This window comes from Castor canadensis, chromosome X (genome assembly GCF_047511655.1).
Source record: "Castor canadensis chromosome X, mCasCan1.hap1v2, whole genome shotgun sequence".
Lineage (NCBI taxonomy): Eukaryota > Metazoa > Chordata > Mammalia > Rodentia > Castoridae > Castor > Castor canadensis.
In genome coordinates, this window is record NC_133405.1 from 92,774,662 (window position 1) to 92,789,393 (window position 14,732).

General features: G+C 35.8%; 1 protein-coding gene across 2 annotated transcripts in view; it reads right to left on the minus strand.

Annotated features, from left to right (window-relative positions):
* Fam120c (family with sequence similarity 120 member C) overlaps window positions 1-14,732 on the minus strand; it is a 116,069-nt gene that overhangs the window by 34,509 nt on the left and 66,828 nt on the right. For both annotated transcript variants that reach the window (XM_074064116.1, XM_074064114.1), the window contains exon 10: window positions 8,157-8,406. In XM_074064116.1, coding sequence (XP_073920217.1) covers window positions 8,157-8,406 — 250 coding nt within the window. The remainder of the gene's footprint in view (window positions 1-8,156; window positions 8,407-14,732) is intronic.

The following is a 14,732-nucleotide window of genomic DNA, read 5'->3' on the forward strand; positions in this document are numbered from 1 at the left end:
GAGCCACCTCTGGGAAAAGAAACCCCTATACCAGCCCTGCTCAATTCCCTTAGTAGATTTTCTTCAATGAATGTTTTTCTATCTACTGATGTCCTTAGTAAACCTCCAGAAACAGTAAATTATTTCTATTTTTTATAACTTTCACCAGTTAAATTAAAATCTTGCAGGACAGAGGGTTTGTACATTTCCTTACTCTGTCTTTCTGGAAGTCCCATCCCTAACTTCCTTTTTGTCTTACTTTGTTAAAATGAATATGACATAAAATTTACCACTCTAGCCATTTTTAACTGTACAGTTCAGTAGTATTAAAGTGCATGCACATTATGATGCAACTATCTCCACCATCCACCTCCAGAACTTTTTCTTCTTCCTCACCTGAAACTCATACCTATTAAAGAATAACTTCCCATTCTCCACTTCCCCCATTCTCCAGGGACCAAGATCCTACTTTCTGTCTCTGTAAATTTGACTACCCCAATTATTTGATGTAAGTGGAATCACAATATTTGTCCTTTTGTGACTGGTTTCTTTTACTTAACTAATGTCTTCCAGTGTCACCCATATTGTATGTAACATGTACCAGGATTTCTTTCATTTTTAAGGAAGAACAATATTTCGTTCTATCACTTTTTGTTTACCTACTCATACATCAATGCAAACTTGGGTTGCTTCCACTCTTTATTTATACTAATCTTTTTTTATATAATGGTATGAGTTGTGTTTTTCTTGCTACTTTCAAGATTGCCTTTTAACATTATCTATGTGTGGATCTTTGACTTTATACTACTTTGGAAACTCTTGATCTTGGATGTGTAGATTTCATCAAATTTAAGAAGTTTTCAGTTATTATTATTCAAATTTTTTTGTCTAACTCTCTTCCTCTTTCCCAGGATGCCTATTATGCATATGCTGGTATGCTTGAGGTTGTACTAGGTTCTGTTCAATGTTTTCATTATTTTCTTCCATTCTGTACCTTGGAACAGATAATCTTTATGTATCTATCATCAAGTTCACCAATTATTTTCTCTCTCAGTTTAGATCTGGTATTGAACCCTTGAAGTTACCATATTTTTCAATTCCAAAATATCTATTTGATTTCTTTTTGTAATTTATATTCTTTAGTCGTTAATTCATTTTTGTTATACTTCCCTTTAATTCTTCTTTCTTTCTTTTTTGGTGCTGGTGATTGAACCTAGGGCTTCATGCATGCTAAGCACATGCTCTACCACTGAGCAAACACCCCACCTCCTTCTTTAAATATGGTTTCCTACAGATCTTTGAATATATTTATAGCAACTGATTAAAAGTTGCCATACAGTTACTATGTTCAACATCTATACCAATCAGAGACAGTTTTTATTTTGTTTTTTGATGCCAGGGTTGAGCCCAGGCTCTTGTGCACGTTAGGCAAGCGCTCTACTACATAACCTAAGCCCAAAAGACAGTTCGTATTAACTGATTTTTTTCCAGTATATGATACACATATTATTGTTTCTTTGAGACTCTTGTAATTTCTGCTCAAAAACTGGACAGATTTGATAACATACTGTAGCAACTTTGGGATTCTGGCCCCCATCTTACAGTATTGTTACTGTTGCTAGACTTTTTGTTTCTTTGCGTAGTGACTCATTTGGACTAATTTTGGACAAAGTCTCTCTCCCCTGCAAGGTGTGGCCAATGATGTCCCTTCTCAGATTTTGATTTTTAATTATTTTCATTTCTAAGCTTACTTATCTAGGGGTCTTATTTGCATTAGCATATCCTGTTTATTTATTATACACTTTAATGGGCTTCATTATGACATTTTCATACATATAAAATATATATTGGTCATATTTAACACCCCCATTACCTGCTGCTATTGCCCCTCCCACTGGTCTCCTTCCTATTCCCAAATAATTCCCCTACTATTTTCATGTCTTTTTAAAAAAAAAAAACCTAGATTCCACACTTGAGAGAAAACATGCTGTATTTGTCTGAGTCTGGCTTATTTTGCTTAACATAATTAATTCCAGATCCACTCATTTTCATGCAAATGAAAGAATTTCATTATTTTGGATGGGGAGTATTAGAGATTGAACTCAGGGCAGGTGCTCTACTACTTGAGCCACTCCAGAAGCCCTTTATGAATTGGGTATTTTTTAGATAGGGTCTTACTTTATGTCAAGGCCAGCCAGGACCACAATCCTCCTGATTATGCTTCCCCATGTAGTGAGGATGATAGGCGCATGCTACTACACCCAACAATTGGTTGAAATGGGGTCTCTCAAACTTTTTTGCCTGGGCTGGCCTCCATCTGTGATCCTCCTGATCTCTGCCTCCCAAGTACCTAGGATTACAGGCTTGAGCCACAACACCTAGCTAATTTCATTATTCATTATGTCTGAATAATACTCCTTTGTGTACATACACCATATTCATCTGCTGATGGGCATCTAACGTGATTCCATAATGTTAATGGGAACACTGCTGCTATTCACAATATAGATGTGCAGGTATCTCTATTGTATGCTGAATTAGATTCAGGAATATAACCAGGAATAGTATAGCAGGATTATATAGTAGTTCTATTTTTAGTTGTTTAAGGAACCTTTATACTGATTTCCATAGTGGCTGAACTAATTAACAATCCCACCAACAGTGTATAAAGGTTCCTTTTTTCCCTACACCCTTGCATTTGTTCTTTGTTTTAGATGATATTCATTCTGACTGGAGTGAGATGGAATCTCAATGTTATTTTTTCTTTTTCTTTTTTTTTTTTGGCAGTACTGGGAATTGAATTGACTTCACAATTGCTAGGCAAGCGTTCTACCACTTAAGCCATGCCCCCAGTCCTTAATGTAATTTGATTTGTATTTTGCTGATGGCTATGGATATTGAATATTCATTCATGTATATATTGGTCATTTATACTTCTTGTTTTTTTCCATTGGTGTTTAACTTTTGAGTTTTGTTTTGGTTTTTTGTTTTTTCTTTTTTTGGTGGGACTGAGGGCTTTGTGCTTGGAAAGCAGGCATTCTACCATTTAAGCCACTCCTCTAGCCCTCATTTTTTGAGTTCTTTATATATAAATATTAATCCCCTGTCAGATAAATAGCTGGGAAAGATTTTCTCCCATTCAGTAGGCTGTCTGTTAACTCTGGTAATTGGTACCTCTGCTGAACAGAAGCTTCTTAATTTGATGTAATCCCATTCATGTATTCTTGTTCTTGTTTCCTGAGCTATTGGTATCCTATTCAGAAAGTCATTGCCTATGCCTATATTTTGAAGTATTTTCCTTATGTTTCCCTCTAGTAGCTTCAAAATTTCAGGCCTTATATTAAGGTCCTTGGTCCATTTTAATTGATTTTAATACAAGATGAGAGAACGAGATCTAGTTTCAGTCTTCTACATGTGGATATCCAGTTTTCCCAACACAATTTCTGTCTCCAATGTATGTTTTTGGTACCTTTGTTGAGAATCAAGTTCTATAGCTGTGTGAGCTTATTTCTGGGTTCTTTATTCCATTGATCTATGTGTGTTTTTATGCCAGGACCATGCTGTTTTCATTGCTGTGGCTCTGTAGTGTAATTTGAAATCTGGAATTGTAATACATCCAGTATCGCTCTTTTTGCACAGAATTGCTTTGGCTACTCTGTGTCTTTTGTGTCTCCATATGGTTTTTAGGACTTTTTTTCTATTCCAATGAAAAATTTCATTGCAATTTTGACAGGATTTCCTTAAACTTGAATTTGATTTTCAGTAATATAATCACTTTTATGATGCTAATTCTGCAGATCCGTGAAATGGGAGCTCATTACATCCTCTAGTGTCTTTTTTAGTTTCTTAAGTTTTTTTAGTTTTACTTAAAAATTTTTATTAATAGGGTGAGTTGCATCATGAAAACTTCATAGATGCATACTTTGAACAAGTCCATCCCTTCCACTATATTCCCTTAGCCTCCCTCCCTCCAGCCCTATGTTTCAAACAGTATTTGGTGAGTTTCGTATATAAATAGATGTAATATACTTTGAACCTCTTCACTTCCCATACCCTCTTATACCACTTCCCTCCCACTGATTTCACCTCCCATAGTCCTCCATTTACATTCATGTCCCATTTTCATTATTATTGTTACCATTTTAGATTTAGATTCCATAAATGATCTAAAACATGTTATGTTTGGCTTTTTGAGCTTGGCTTATTTCACTCAAAATGATGATCTCCAGTCTCATCTACTTTCCTGCAAATGGCATCATTTCGTTCTTCCTATGGCTGTGTCTTTATCCATTCACCTGTTGATGGGCACCTGGGCTGATTCCATAGCTTGACTATTGTGAATAGTGCTGTGGTGAACATGGTGTGCAGTTATCACTTGTATATTGATTTACACTTCTTTGGATATATGCCCAAGTGTGGCATAGCAAGATAAGGTAGGTCTATTTTCAGCTTTTAGATGAGCCGCCATACTGATCTCCATAGAGGTTGCTCTAGTTTATATTCCCACCAGTACTGTATAAGGGTTCCTTTTCTCCTCACATCCTAAGCAGGACTTAATGTTTTCTTCATGATAGCCATTCTGACTGGTGTGAGATGGAATGTCAATGTAGTTTTCATTTGCATTTCCCTTATGGGTAATGATGTTGAACATTTCTTCATGTTTATTAACCATTTGTACTTCTTCTGAGAACTATTTGTTTTCCAATTTACTAATTGGATTATTTGTTCTTTTGCTGTTTAACTTTTTGAGGTATTTGCATATCCTAAACATTGATCCTTTATCCACTAAATAGCTGGCAAGGATTTTCTCTCATTCTTTGTGTTATCTCTTGATTCTGGTAATTTTTTTAGTTTCATGCAGTCCCATTTGTCAATTACTTCCTCTTATTTCCTCAGCAATTGGACTCCTGTTTAGGAAATGACTGCTTATGCTTATGTCTGAGTTTTCCCTATGTTTCCCTGTAGAAGTTTCAAAGTTTTAGGTCTTCTATTAAGATCTTTGATCCATATGCTTTGCATATAGATAACCTCTTCAACAAATGGTGCTGGGAAAATTGGTTATCTTTTCTCCAACATTTATTTTTTTGCTCCTTTATCAAAAATCAATTGGTTGTGTATGGATTTATTTTGGGGTTTTCCATTTTATTCCATGGGTCTTTGTGTCAGTTCCATGCTTTTTTGTTTGCTTGTTTGTTTTTTACTATGGCTCTGTAGTATAATTTAAAGTCTGATATTGTGGATACCTCTGCATTGCTCTTTTTTTCTCAGGATTGCTTTAAGTAATCAAGGCATTTTGTGCTTCCATAGGAATTTAGGATTGATTTTTCTATTGCTATGAAGAATAGGATTGATTTTTCTATTTCTGTGAAAAATGACATTGGGATCTTGATGGGATTACATTAAATCTGTTGATTTCTTCCAGTAGTATAGCCATTTTTACAATATTAATTCTGTCTATCCATGAGCATGGGAGATGTTTCCATCTTCCAGTATCTTCTTCAATCACTTTCTTTGATGTTTTATAATTTTAATTGTAGAGGTCTTTCACTTTCTTTGCTGGGTTTATTCCTAGGTATTTTTTGAGGCTATTGAAAATGGAATTGTTTTTATTAGCATGTTTGTTACTGGCATATAGAAAAGATACTGACTTATGTAGGTTGATTTTATATCCTCCTGCTTTGCTGAATTTATCAGATTTTTCTGGGGAGCTTGCTAGGCAAGGTTCTCTATCACTTCAGCCACATCTCCAGCCCATTTTCTTTCTTTTGGTTAGTTTGACTAAGGAGTTGTCAATGTTCTTCATCTTCAAGATGAAAGAACCAACTCTTGGTTTCTCTGATCCTCTGTATTGTTCTTTTAGTCCCCGTTTCATTCATTTCCACTATGATCTTTATAATTTCTTTCCATCTACTAATTTTAGTTTCACTTGTGCTTGTTTTTCTAAGATTTTGCACCATTAGATTATTTATTTGAGAGCTTTCTGAGTTTTTAATGTTTATAGTCATAAACTTCCCTCATAAAATTGCCATTGCTGTGTCCCAAACGTTTTGGTAAATAGTATTTTCATATTCATTAGATTATAAGAGTTTTTAAATTTCCTCCCTGATACCTTCAATGATTCAGTGATCATTCAAAAGTGTATTGTTCAATATCTATTTATTTGTATACTTGTTTCTCTTGCTATTGATTTCTAACTTTATTCCATGATGATCCAATAATATACAAGAAATTACTTGTTTTTTTATTTGTCAAAACTTGCTTTATGGCCTAAAATAAGATTTTGGAGAGGATTCCATGAGCTGCTGTTAAGACAGTGTATTCCATAGAAGATAGATGGAATATTGTGTAAATGTCCATCTAGGCTATGGTACAATTTAACTCTGAAGTTTTCTTGTTGATACTTTTTTTGGTCTGTTCTGTGTATTGATGAGAGCAGGGTATTGAAGTTACCCACTATTACTGTATCTAGACCTATCTGTCCCTTTATGTCAAATAGTGTTTTTTAAATGAAATTGCATACACCAATGTTTGGTGCATACATATTTACAACTGTTAAATCTTCTTGACAGAATGTTCCCTTTATTAATAAATGGTGACCCTCTTTATTCCTTCTGACTATTTTTGTCTTGAAAGTCTCTAAGGTACTCTTCCTTACTTGCTTGATTATCCTGATTGACTTAAAATTATTGTCAAGTATATGTTCTGTTTGCATATATTTTTATTTTCTATCAGAATGGCACATAATCAACCCAAATGGCCTATGCTGGGAGTGGATCCAGTGCTTTCTTTCACTTTTTGCAGTCCTGGAGATTGAGCTCAAGTCCTCATCCTCCTGTGCTTCTTTCTTCCTTTCCTTTTTCCTTTTTTCTCTTCTTTTCTCTCCCTCCCTCCCACCCTCTCCCTACCCCTCTCTCTTGGTTCTAGAAGTTGAACTCAGGGCCTCATTCTTGCTAGACAGGCACTATACCACATGAGCCACTCCCTCAGCCTTTTTTGCATTTTTTTTAAGACAGGGTCTCAATTTATGTCTTGGCCAGCCTGAACCTGGATCCTGTTACTTATGCTTCCCTGCACAACTGGGATGACAGGCATGCACCATCACGCCCAGCCATTGGTTGAAATGGGATATCATGAACTTTTTTCCCAGGCTGGCCTTGAACTGTGATTTTCCCAATCTCCGCCTCTCAAATAGCTAGGATTACAGGCTTGAGCCATCCCCCCAGCCTCTAGTGCTTTTTAATAGAATTATTTATCAGACAGACTTCTCAAATGTATTAATAAATCAAGAGAAGAGACCTTGTCTAATTTCAGGTTCTATTTCTGAAAAACTATTTAGATTTCAGTGAACTTTGGTAGAAATGATATGGCCTTGGTGCATGCCCCTGGACATTCAACAGGGCTTCACTCCAACCCCAGAAGTCTGAAAGAGCTCTTCAGTGATAACTAACATATATGCAAAAGTTCTTCCTATTTTTTTCAAATTATGTCACTCTTTCCTAAAAGACTATTTCTCTGGACCAACCTCAAGAACTTCACCAACAAACATTTTAGTCACAACTTCTCCAGTGTTACTTTACTTTCATGGGAGGCTTTGTTTACCTATAGTTAGTATAAGTAATTGAGAAGTTTAGTTCTTGTACTCAAGTAGGCTATAGTTCAATGTTTCTGTCCTGTGTTTACTTGATATTGCTGGGCAATGCAATTTTTAAGATAGTTAGGGAATTAACATACATTTAACATCTATTATATAATAAGTCCCCTCCATGTGTTACTTCAGTGTTCAAACAGCTCAGTGGTACCGCACTTGGTTAGTATGCATGAATCCCTGAATTCCATCCTCAACACCAAAAACAAAATATTACAGACTGCATGGATATACACATATCTAAAAAAACATATGGAAGATGGCTTAGAAGTATACATGTCAAAGGAAACTGGATCAGGAATGAGGATTGAAGGTGAAAAAACCTGAAGTATAACCAAATAATTGAGGGGTCATGCATGGACTGATGACAGAGGATCATACACTGAGGTAACTACGTAGTAATCATTTCCAATGTTTCTGAGATCTAAGCCAAGCATAAAACAGAAAACTCCCCACCAAGAAATGACATAAAAACACCTGCTTAAAGGAAATGTCCAAAAAAGTAGAAGAGAAACCCTGTCATATGGCTTACCGGAGTACACAGCACATGAGCAGCAGATGAGTAGGAACATTAGCAGGATTGAGCATACTGGGTGTGTCTGACTTCATACAGGCCAGGAAAGCCCTCATCCTTCTGTTCTTGTCCTCAACTGCTTTGCCTAGCCAGAGCTTTTTGAGGTTGGGGCAAGTCCATTCCCGAAATGTCAGTGCAGATACGAGTTCAGGGGTTTGAGGTGACTTCCCTTTATAGGCAGACCACTCTTTAAGGATCACTGAAGGAACTGGAAAACAGAAATTAAGGGGAAAATAGACTATTCTAGAGAATCTGAGCATTTCTGTAGCTGGCTACAATAGACAGGATCTATTGCATTTTAACATTTTTCTCACTGTAATTTTTGTTAGCAGTAGTCACAGGAGGAGGAGTACACCTTAGGCAATTGATATATATGAGGTACTTTACATATATTATCTCATTTGTTTCTCATAAAAACTCAGAGAGGGAACAATTATTAATATATTATTACAAGATATCATGTTCATTTTACAGAGGAGGAAATCATGGTCCAATGTCATGTAGTTCTTAACTACTTTGAAACTCATTCCTTAAATAGATGCAACAGACTAGGTAGGCAAAAAGAAAAGTCCAAGGAAAATTACATGAATATCTGGCTTCATAATAGACTATAGTACATCCCAAAAGACTTTAAGGCATTTCAGAAAATTCTCAAAAGAGCAGCATCTTGGATGAAGTGATGCACACCTATAATTTCAGCTGCTCAGGAGGTTGAGAAGGATTGCTGGAGCCTAGGAGTTTGAGATCAGCCTAGGCAACACAGCGAGACCCTGCCTCAGAACACAAACAAACAAAAAACTCCAACTCAACATTTTTTAGTTACAAAGATATAACTCAGGCTCTATTTGAGATGCCTAGCGTGTACTTAAGTCACCCAAGCTACAGGCCTAGGAATCAACACAGAGTCCTCTCTCTCCCTTACCTCCTAAACATCTGGTTGGGTTTTACCAAGGTCCTGCTGATTCTACTCTTTTATCATCCTTTCCATCTGTCCCCCTTTCTCCATCATAACAAATATAGTGAGGGTCCAGACAGCATCTTTCATCTGATAGGAATCACAAGACTATTTGCTCCAACCTTCATCCTCTTTGGTCCTTATCACATCCATGCCCCACAACCACTACAGTGTTGTTGGGTTTTTTTGTTTGTTTTATGGTGATGGAACTTAGGACTTCATAAATATTAGGCAGCACTACATCACTGAACTACATTCCTGACCCTTGAGTGCTCTTTTTTTTTAAAAAAAAGCACCTTAAGCTGAGAGCCAGTGGCTCACACCTGTAATCCTAGCTACTCAGGAGGCAGGGATCACGAGGATCACGATTCAAAGCCAGCTTGGGCAAATAGTTTGCAAGACCCTATCTCGAAAAAAGCCATCACCAAAAGCGGGGCGGGGGCTGGAGTGGCTCAGGCTATAGGCCCTGAGTTCAAACCCTGGTATCACAAAAAAAAAATCTCCTCAGTATGAAATAATTATAGAGTCATAAGGAGCTGTAAAATAGTAGAGAGGTCCTGTGTACCCCTCATGCAGTTTCTCCTGATGGCTATATATTAAATAATTATAGTACAACACTAAAGCTTAGTAATTGACATTGGGGGAAAGTGTGTGTGTAGTTTTACATTGTGTAGATCGATGTAACCACCACTGCAATGAAGATACAGAACTAATCCATAACCACAACGATTTCCGCTACCTTTTACCATTACTCCTAACACCTTCCAGCACTCATTGAAACCACTGATCTGTTCTCCATCTTTACAATTTTGTCATTTTGAGAATGTTATAAAAATGGAATCATACAATATACAACATTTTGAGATTGGCATTTCCACTCAGTGTTAACGCCCTTGTGATCCATCCATGTCATCAATCAATACTTCACTCCTGTTTACTGGGTAGTATTCCATGGCATGGATATACCATTCACCCATTGAAGGATTTCTGGATTATTTCCAGTTTGAGGCTATTAAGAAAAAAGCTGCTAAGAGTACACTTGCTTGAAATGAATGAGGCCTTGATTTTCCCCAGAATCACAAAAATAAGTGAATAAATAAATTAAGTTCTTGCATGAAAATAAGTCTTGATTCTCTGGGATAAATACCCAAGAGTGTATAAGTGCTGGGATGTATGGCAAGTCTATTTTCAGTTTTTTAAAAACATTTTTATTAGTATATAATAGTTGTACAGGAGGTTTCATTGTGACATTTCCATACATGCTTAAAATATACCTTGGTCAGGTTCATCCCCACTATATCTCCCTCCCCCCTTTCCTCCTACTGAAATTGACTGACAGGTTTCAATGTTCTGTCTTTACACACATATATAAAGTAAATCAACCATATTTACCCTCCTTTATCCTCTCCATTCACCCTCCCACTCTCACAAACACCTTCTTCCTAACAGAACCTGTTTTACATCACTGTCCTTCATTGTTTAAGTGTATTGTCCTTGTTCAAAGGAGTTTTGTCATCCTACTGCATCTATGAATATATTGTACCATCTAAACCACTCTATTACTCTTCTTTACCCTTTCCCCCATCCCATATTGTTCAACAGGTTTCAGTGCATTTTGTTATGCCTTCTTCCTACACAGATGTAATGTGTTTAAATATTATTCATTCTCTGTCATTCTCTTTTCCTCTCCCTCTTCCCCTTGGTCTCCCCAAACAGTCCCACTATTGGAAACATATTCTGTATACACACACACACACATACACACACACACACATATATATATATATATGTATATACAATCATGCTTATATTTGTGTATGTGCTTATCTTTGGATCTGTCTTTCACATATGAGAGAAAATATGTGAGCTTTGTGTCTCTGAACCTGGCTTACTTCACTTTACATGATGATCTCCAAGCCAGGTGCCGGTGGCTCATGTTTGTAATCCTAGCTACTTAGGAGAGATCAGGAGGATCACAGTTTGAAGTCAGACTTGGCAAATAGTTTGCGAGACCCTATTTCAAAAAAAACCTTTCATAAAAAAGGGCTGGTGGAGTGGCTCAAGGTGTAGGCCCTGAGTTCAAGCCCCAGTATGGCAAGAAAAAAAAAAAACCCACAAAAAACGAACAAAAAAACAGGATGATCTCCAGTTTCGTCCATTTATCTGCAAATGACATAATTTCATTCTTCTTTATGCATGGATAATATTCCATTGTTGATATGTACCACATTTTCTTAATCCATTCATCAGTATGGGGCATCAGGTCTGTTTCCATAGCTTGGCTATTGTGAATAATGCTGCAATAAACATGGGTGTGCAGGTGCCTTTGTTGTAACCTGACTTCAGGTATATTCCTTCAGATACATACCCAGGAGTGGTATTACTGGATCATATGGTAGTTCTGTTTCTAGTTTTTTAAAGAAACTCCATACTACTTTCCATAGTAGTTGTACCAATTTACAATCCCACCAACAGTGTATAAGGGTTCCTTTTTCCTCACTTCCTTGCCAACATTTGTTTTTAAAGGAAATGACAAATTATCTTCCAGAGTGGCAGTACCATTTTACATTCCTAGCAGCAATTTATGCATGATTCATTTTCTCTGCATCCTTTCTGGCATGTGGTATTAACACTGTAATTAGTCTTAGCTGTTTTGATAGGTTCACTGTGGTTTTAATTTGCATTTATCTAATAGCTAAAGATGTTGAACATCATTTTATATTTTTATTTACCATATGTTTATTTTCTTCAATGAAATGTCACTTGCTGATTTCCTAGTTGAACTGCTTTTATAATGTTGAATTTTGATGATATTTTACGTATTTTAAATACCAGTCTAGACATGTGGACCTGTTCATTTATGAATGTCCAGTTGATCCAGTACCATCAAACAAAATCCTTCTTCCTATGAAGTGCTTTTGCAGCTCTGTCAAAACTTTTTCTGGATTGCTTATTGCATTCTGTGTATCTGTGTACCAAAATCTTTGCTAATACCACAAGTGCTAACTATTGTAGTTATAGAAGTCTTGCAATTAGGTTCAACAGTTGTTCCCAATTTACTCTTCCATTTCAAAATGTTTGCTAGTTGGATTCCTTTGCTTTTCCATATAAATCTTATCTGTATCTATAAAGAATCTTGTCACAATTTAGACAGGAATTGTATCAAACTTATGTATCGATTTGGAGAGAATATCTTGACTATGTTGAGTCTTCTATTTTGTTTTCTTATCTTACTACTCTGGCTACAACTTGCAATCCTAGGTTGAAGAGCAGACATTCTAGCCTTGTCCCTTATTTTAGGACAGAAACATTCAATCTTTCAATAATGCCAGCTTTAAGTTTTTTGCAGTTGTTATCAAGTTAAGGCAGTGTCTTCTACTCTAGTTTTCTCAGAATTTTATCATGAATGAGTGTCATAGTCTGTCAAATACTTTTTCTGTAGCCATTGATACGACCACATGACTTTTCTTCTTTCTTTTTAGATGATGGATTACACTGGTTAATTTTTCAAATTTTTAAAAATTAAATTCAAATATTGGACCAGCCTTGCAACAATGGAATTAAACCCTACTTGATCATAATGTATAATTCTTTTTTATGTTGTTGACATCTCCTGGATAATTATTTTGGGGGGGGAGGGTTCAGACAGGGTCACACTATGTAGCCCAGGCTGGCCTTGAACTCTTTATCCTCTTAATACTGGCTAACATTTTAAGAATATTTGCATCTTCATTGTTTTAGTCTGTTTGAGCTGCTATAACAATGTATCAGACTGCCTGGCTTATAAACAAGAGAAATTTATTTCTCATAGTTCTGGAGACTGGAAAGTCTAAGATCCAAGTCCTAGCTTATACACCTGGTGAGGGCCCATCTGCTAGTTTGCAGATGTCTGGCTTCTCACTATATCTTCATATGTCAGAGAAGAAAGGGTTCTCTGGGGTTCTGTTTGCAAAGGCACTAATCTTACTCATGAAGGCTCCATTCAAATGATCTAATTACCTTCCAAAGGCCCTTCTGCCTAAAACCATCACACTGGGGGTTAAGAGTTCAACATATGAATTTGGTGGGGGTACAGGAACATAAACATTCAGACCATAATATATATTAATTTATGATGTCATCTTATACATATGATGTTATGATATAGTGTTCTTAAGTGTTTTAATGTATATCTTTAGCTGACTTTAGTATCAGGGTAATACTGGTTTTACAGAACAAATTGGGAACTGTTCTATTTTCTGGAAAAGATTATGGAAAATTCTTTGCTAAACAATGGATAGAATTCTCCAGTGAGATCAAATGAGTCAGATTTCTTTTTTTGGAATTTTAAGTTAAATCTCGTCAATATTTTATAGGGGTATTCAAATAACTTTTAACATTAAGTGACTTATAGCAGTTTGTATATCATAAGAAATTGGTATATTTCATCTAAGTTGTCAAATTTATGTGTACAGAATTATTATTCTCTCCAATCCTTTGGATGTCTGTACTTTTTATAATGATATCCATATTTCATTCTTGCTGTAATTTTATATCTTCTCTTTTTTGCTGTCTTGCTAGAAATTTGTCAGTTTTATTGTTCTTTCCAAAAAAACCTAGGTTTTTGTTTCATTAATTTTATGTACTATTTTTCGCTTTCAACTTCACTGATTTCTGCTGTTATCCTTTATTATTTCCTCCCTTTGGTTTGCTTTGAGTTTAATTTTTAATCCCTCTTCTTGTTTCTTGAGATGAAAATTTAGATTATTATTACAAACTTCTCCTTTTTTTAAACTTTCTTTCTTTTTTGAGGAGGGTGTCACTATGAGCCCAGGCTAGCCTGGAACTCATCATGATTAGTAAAGACTGGTCTCAAACCTGTGCTCTTCCTGCCTCAGCCTCCAGAGTGCTGGCATTACAAACTGTTCCACCACACTCAGCTTTGCCTTTTCTAATATGAGCATTTAGTGATATAAATTTCCCTCTCAGCAATTATTTAGCTTTATCCCACAAATTTTTCATTTTTCATGGCTAAATTTATACTTTTTGACTTTATGATGGTTCAAAATTGATATTCATTCAATAGAACGAATACTCTGAATTTCAGTCTTCTCCCAGACTAATGATAATAGAAGTATGATACAATGCTGGGCACCAGCAACAAGCTACAACTCCTAGTCAACCACACAACAATGAGGTGAAACAACCAATACTCTACAGTGTGCTGTGTTGCTAAACTGTGTCCACTAGGTTAGGTGTACTAAATGAATTTTCAACCTAAGATATTTTCAACTTAACAATGAGTTCATTAGAACACACACCATCATAAATTGAGGGACTTGTTTTTTTTTTAATTTTTCATTCAGTTCAATGTATTTCTTTCCTTTGAGACTTCATTGACCCCTGGATTATGTAGATATGCTATGTTATTTTCCAAATATTTGTAAATTTTTTTTATCTTTCTATTGATTTCTAATTTGATTCCATAGTGGTCTGAGAATATACTCTATCATTTTAATTTGTTTAAATTTATTGAGGCTTTTTGTTTGTTTTTTTGGTGGTACTGGGGGTTATACTTAGGGCCTCACACTTGCTAGGCA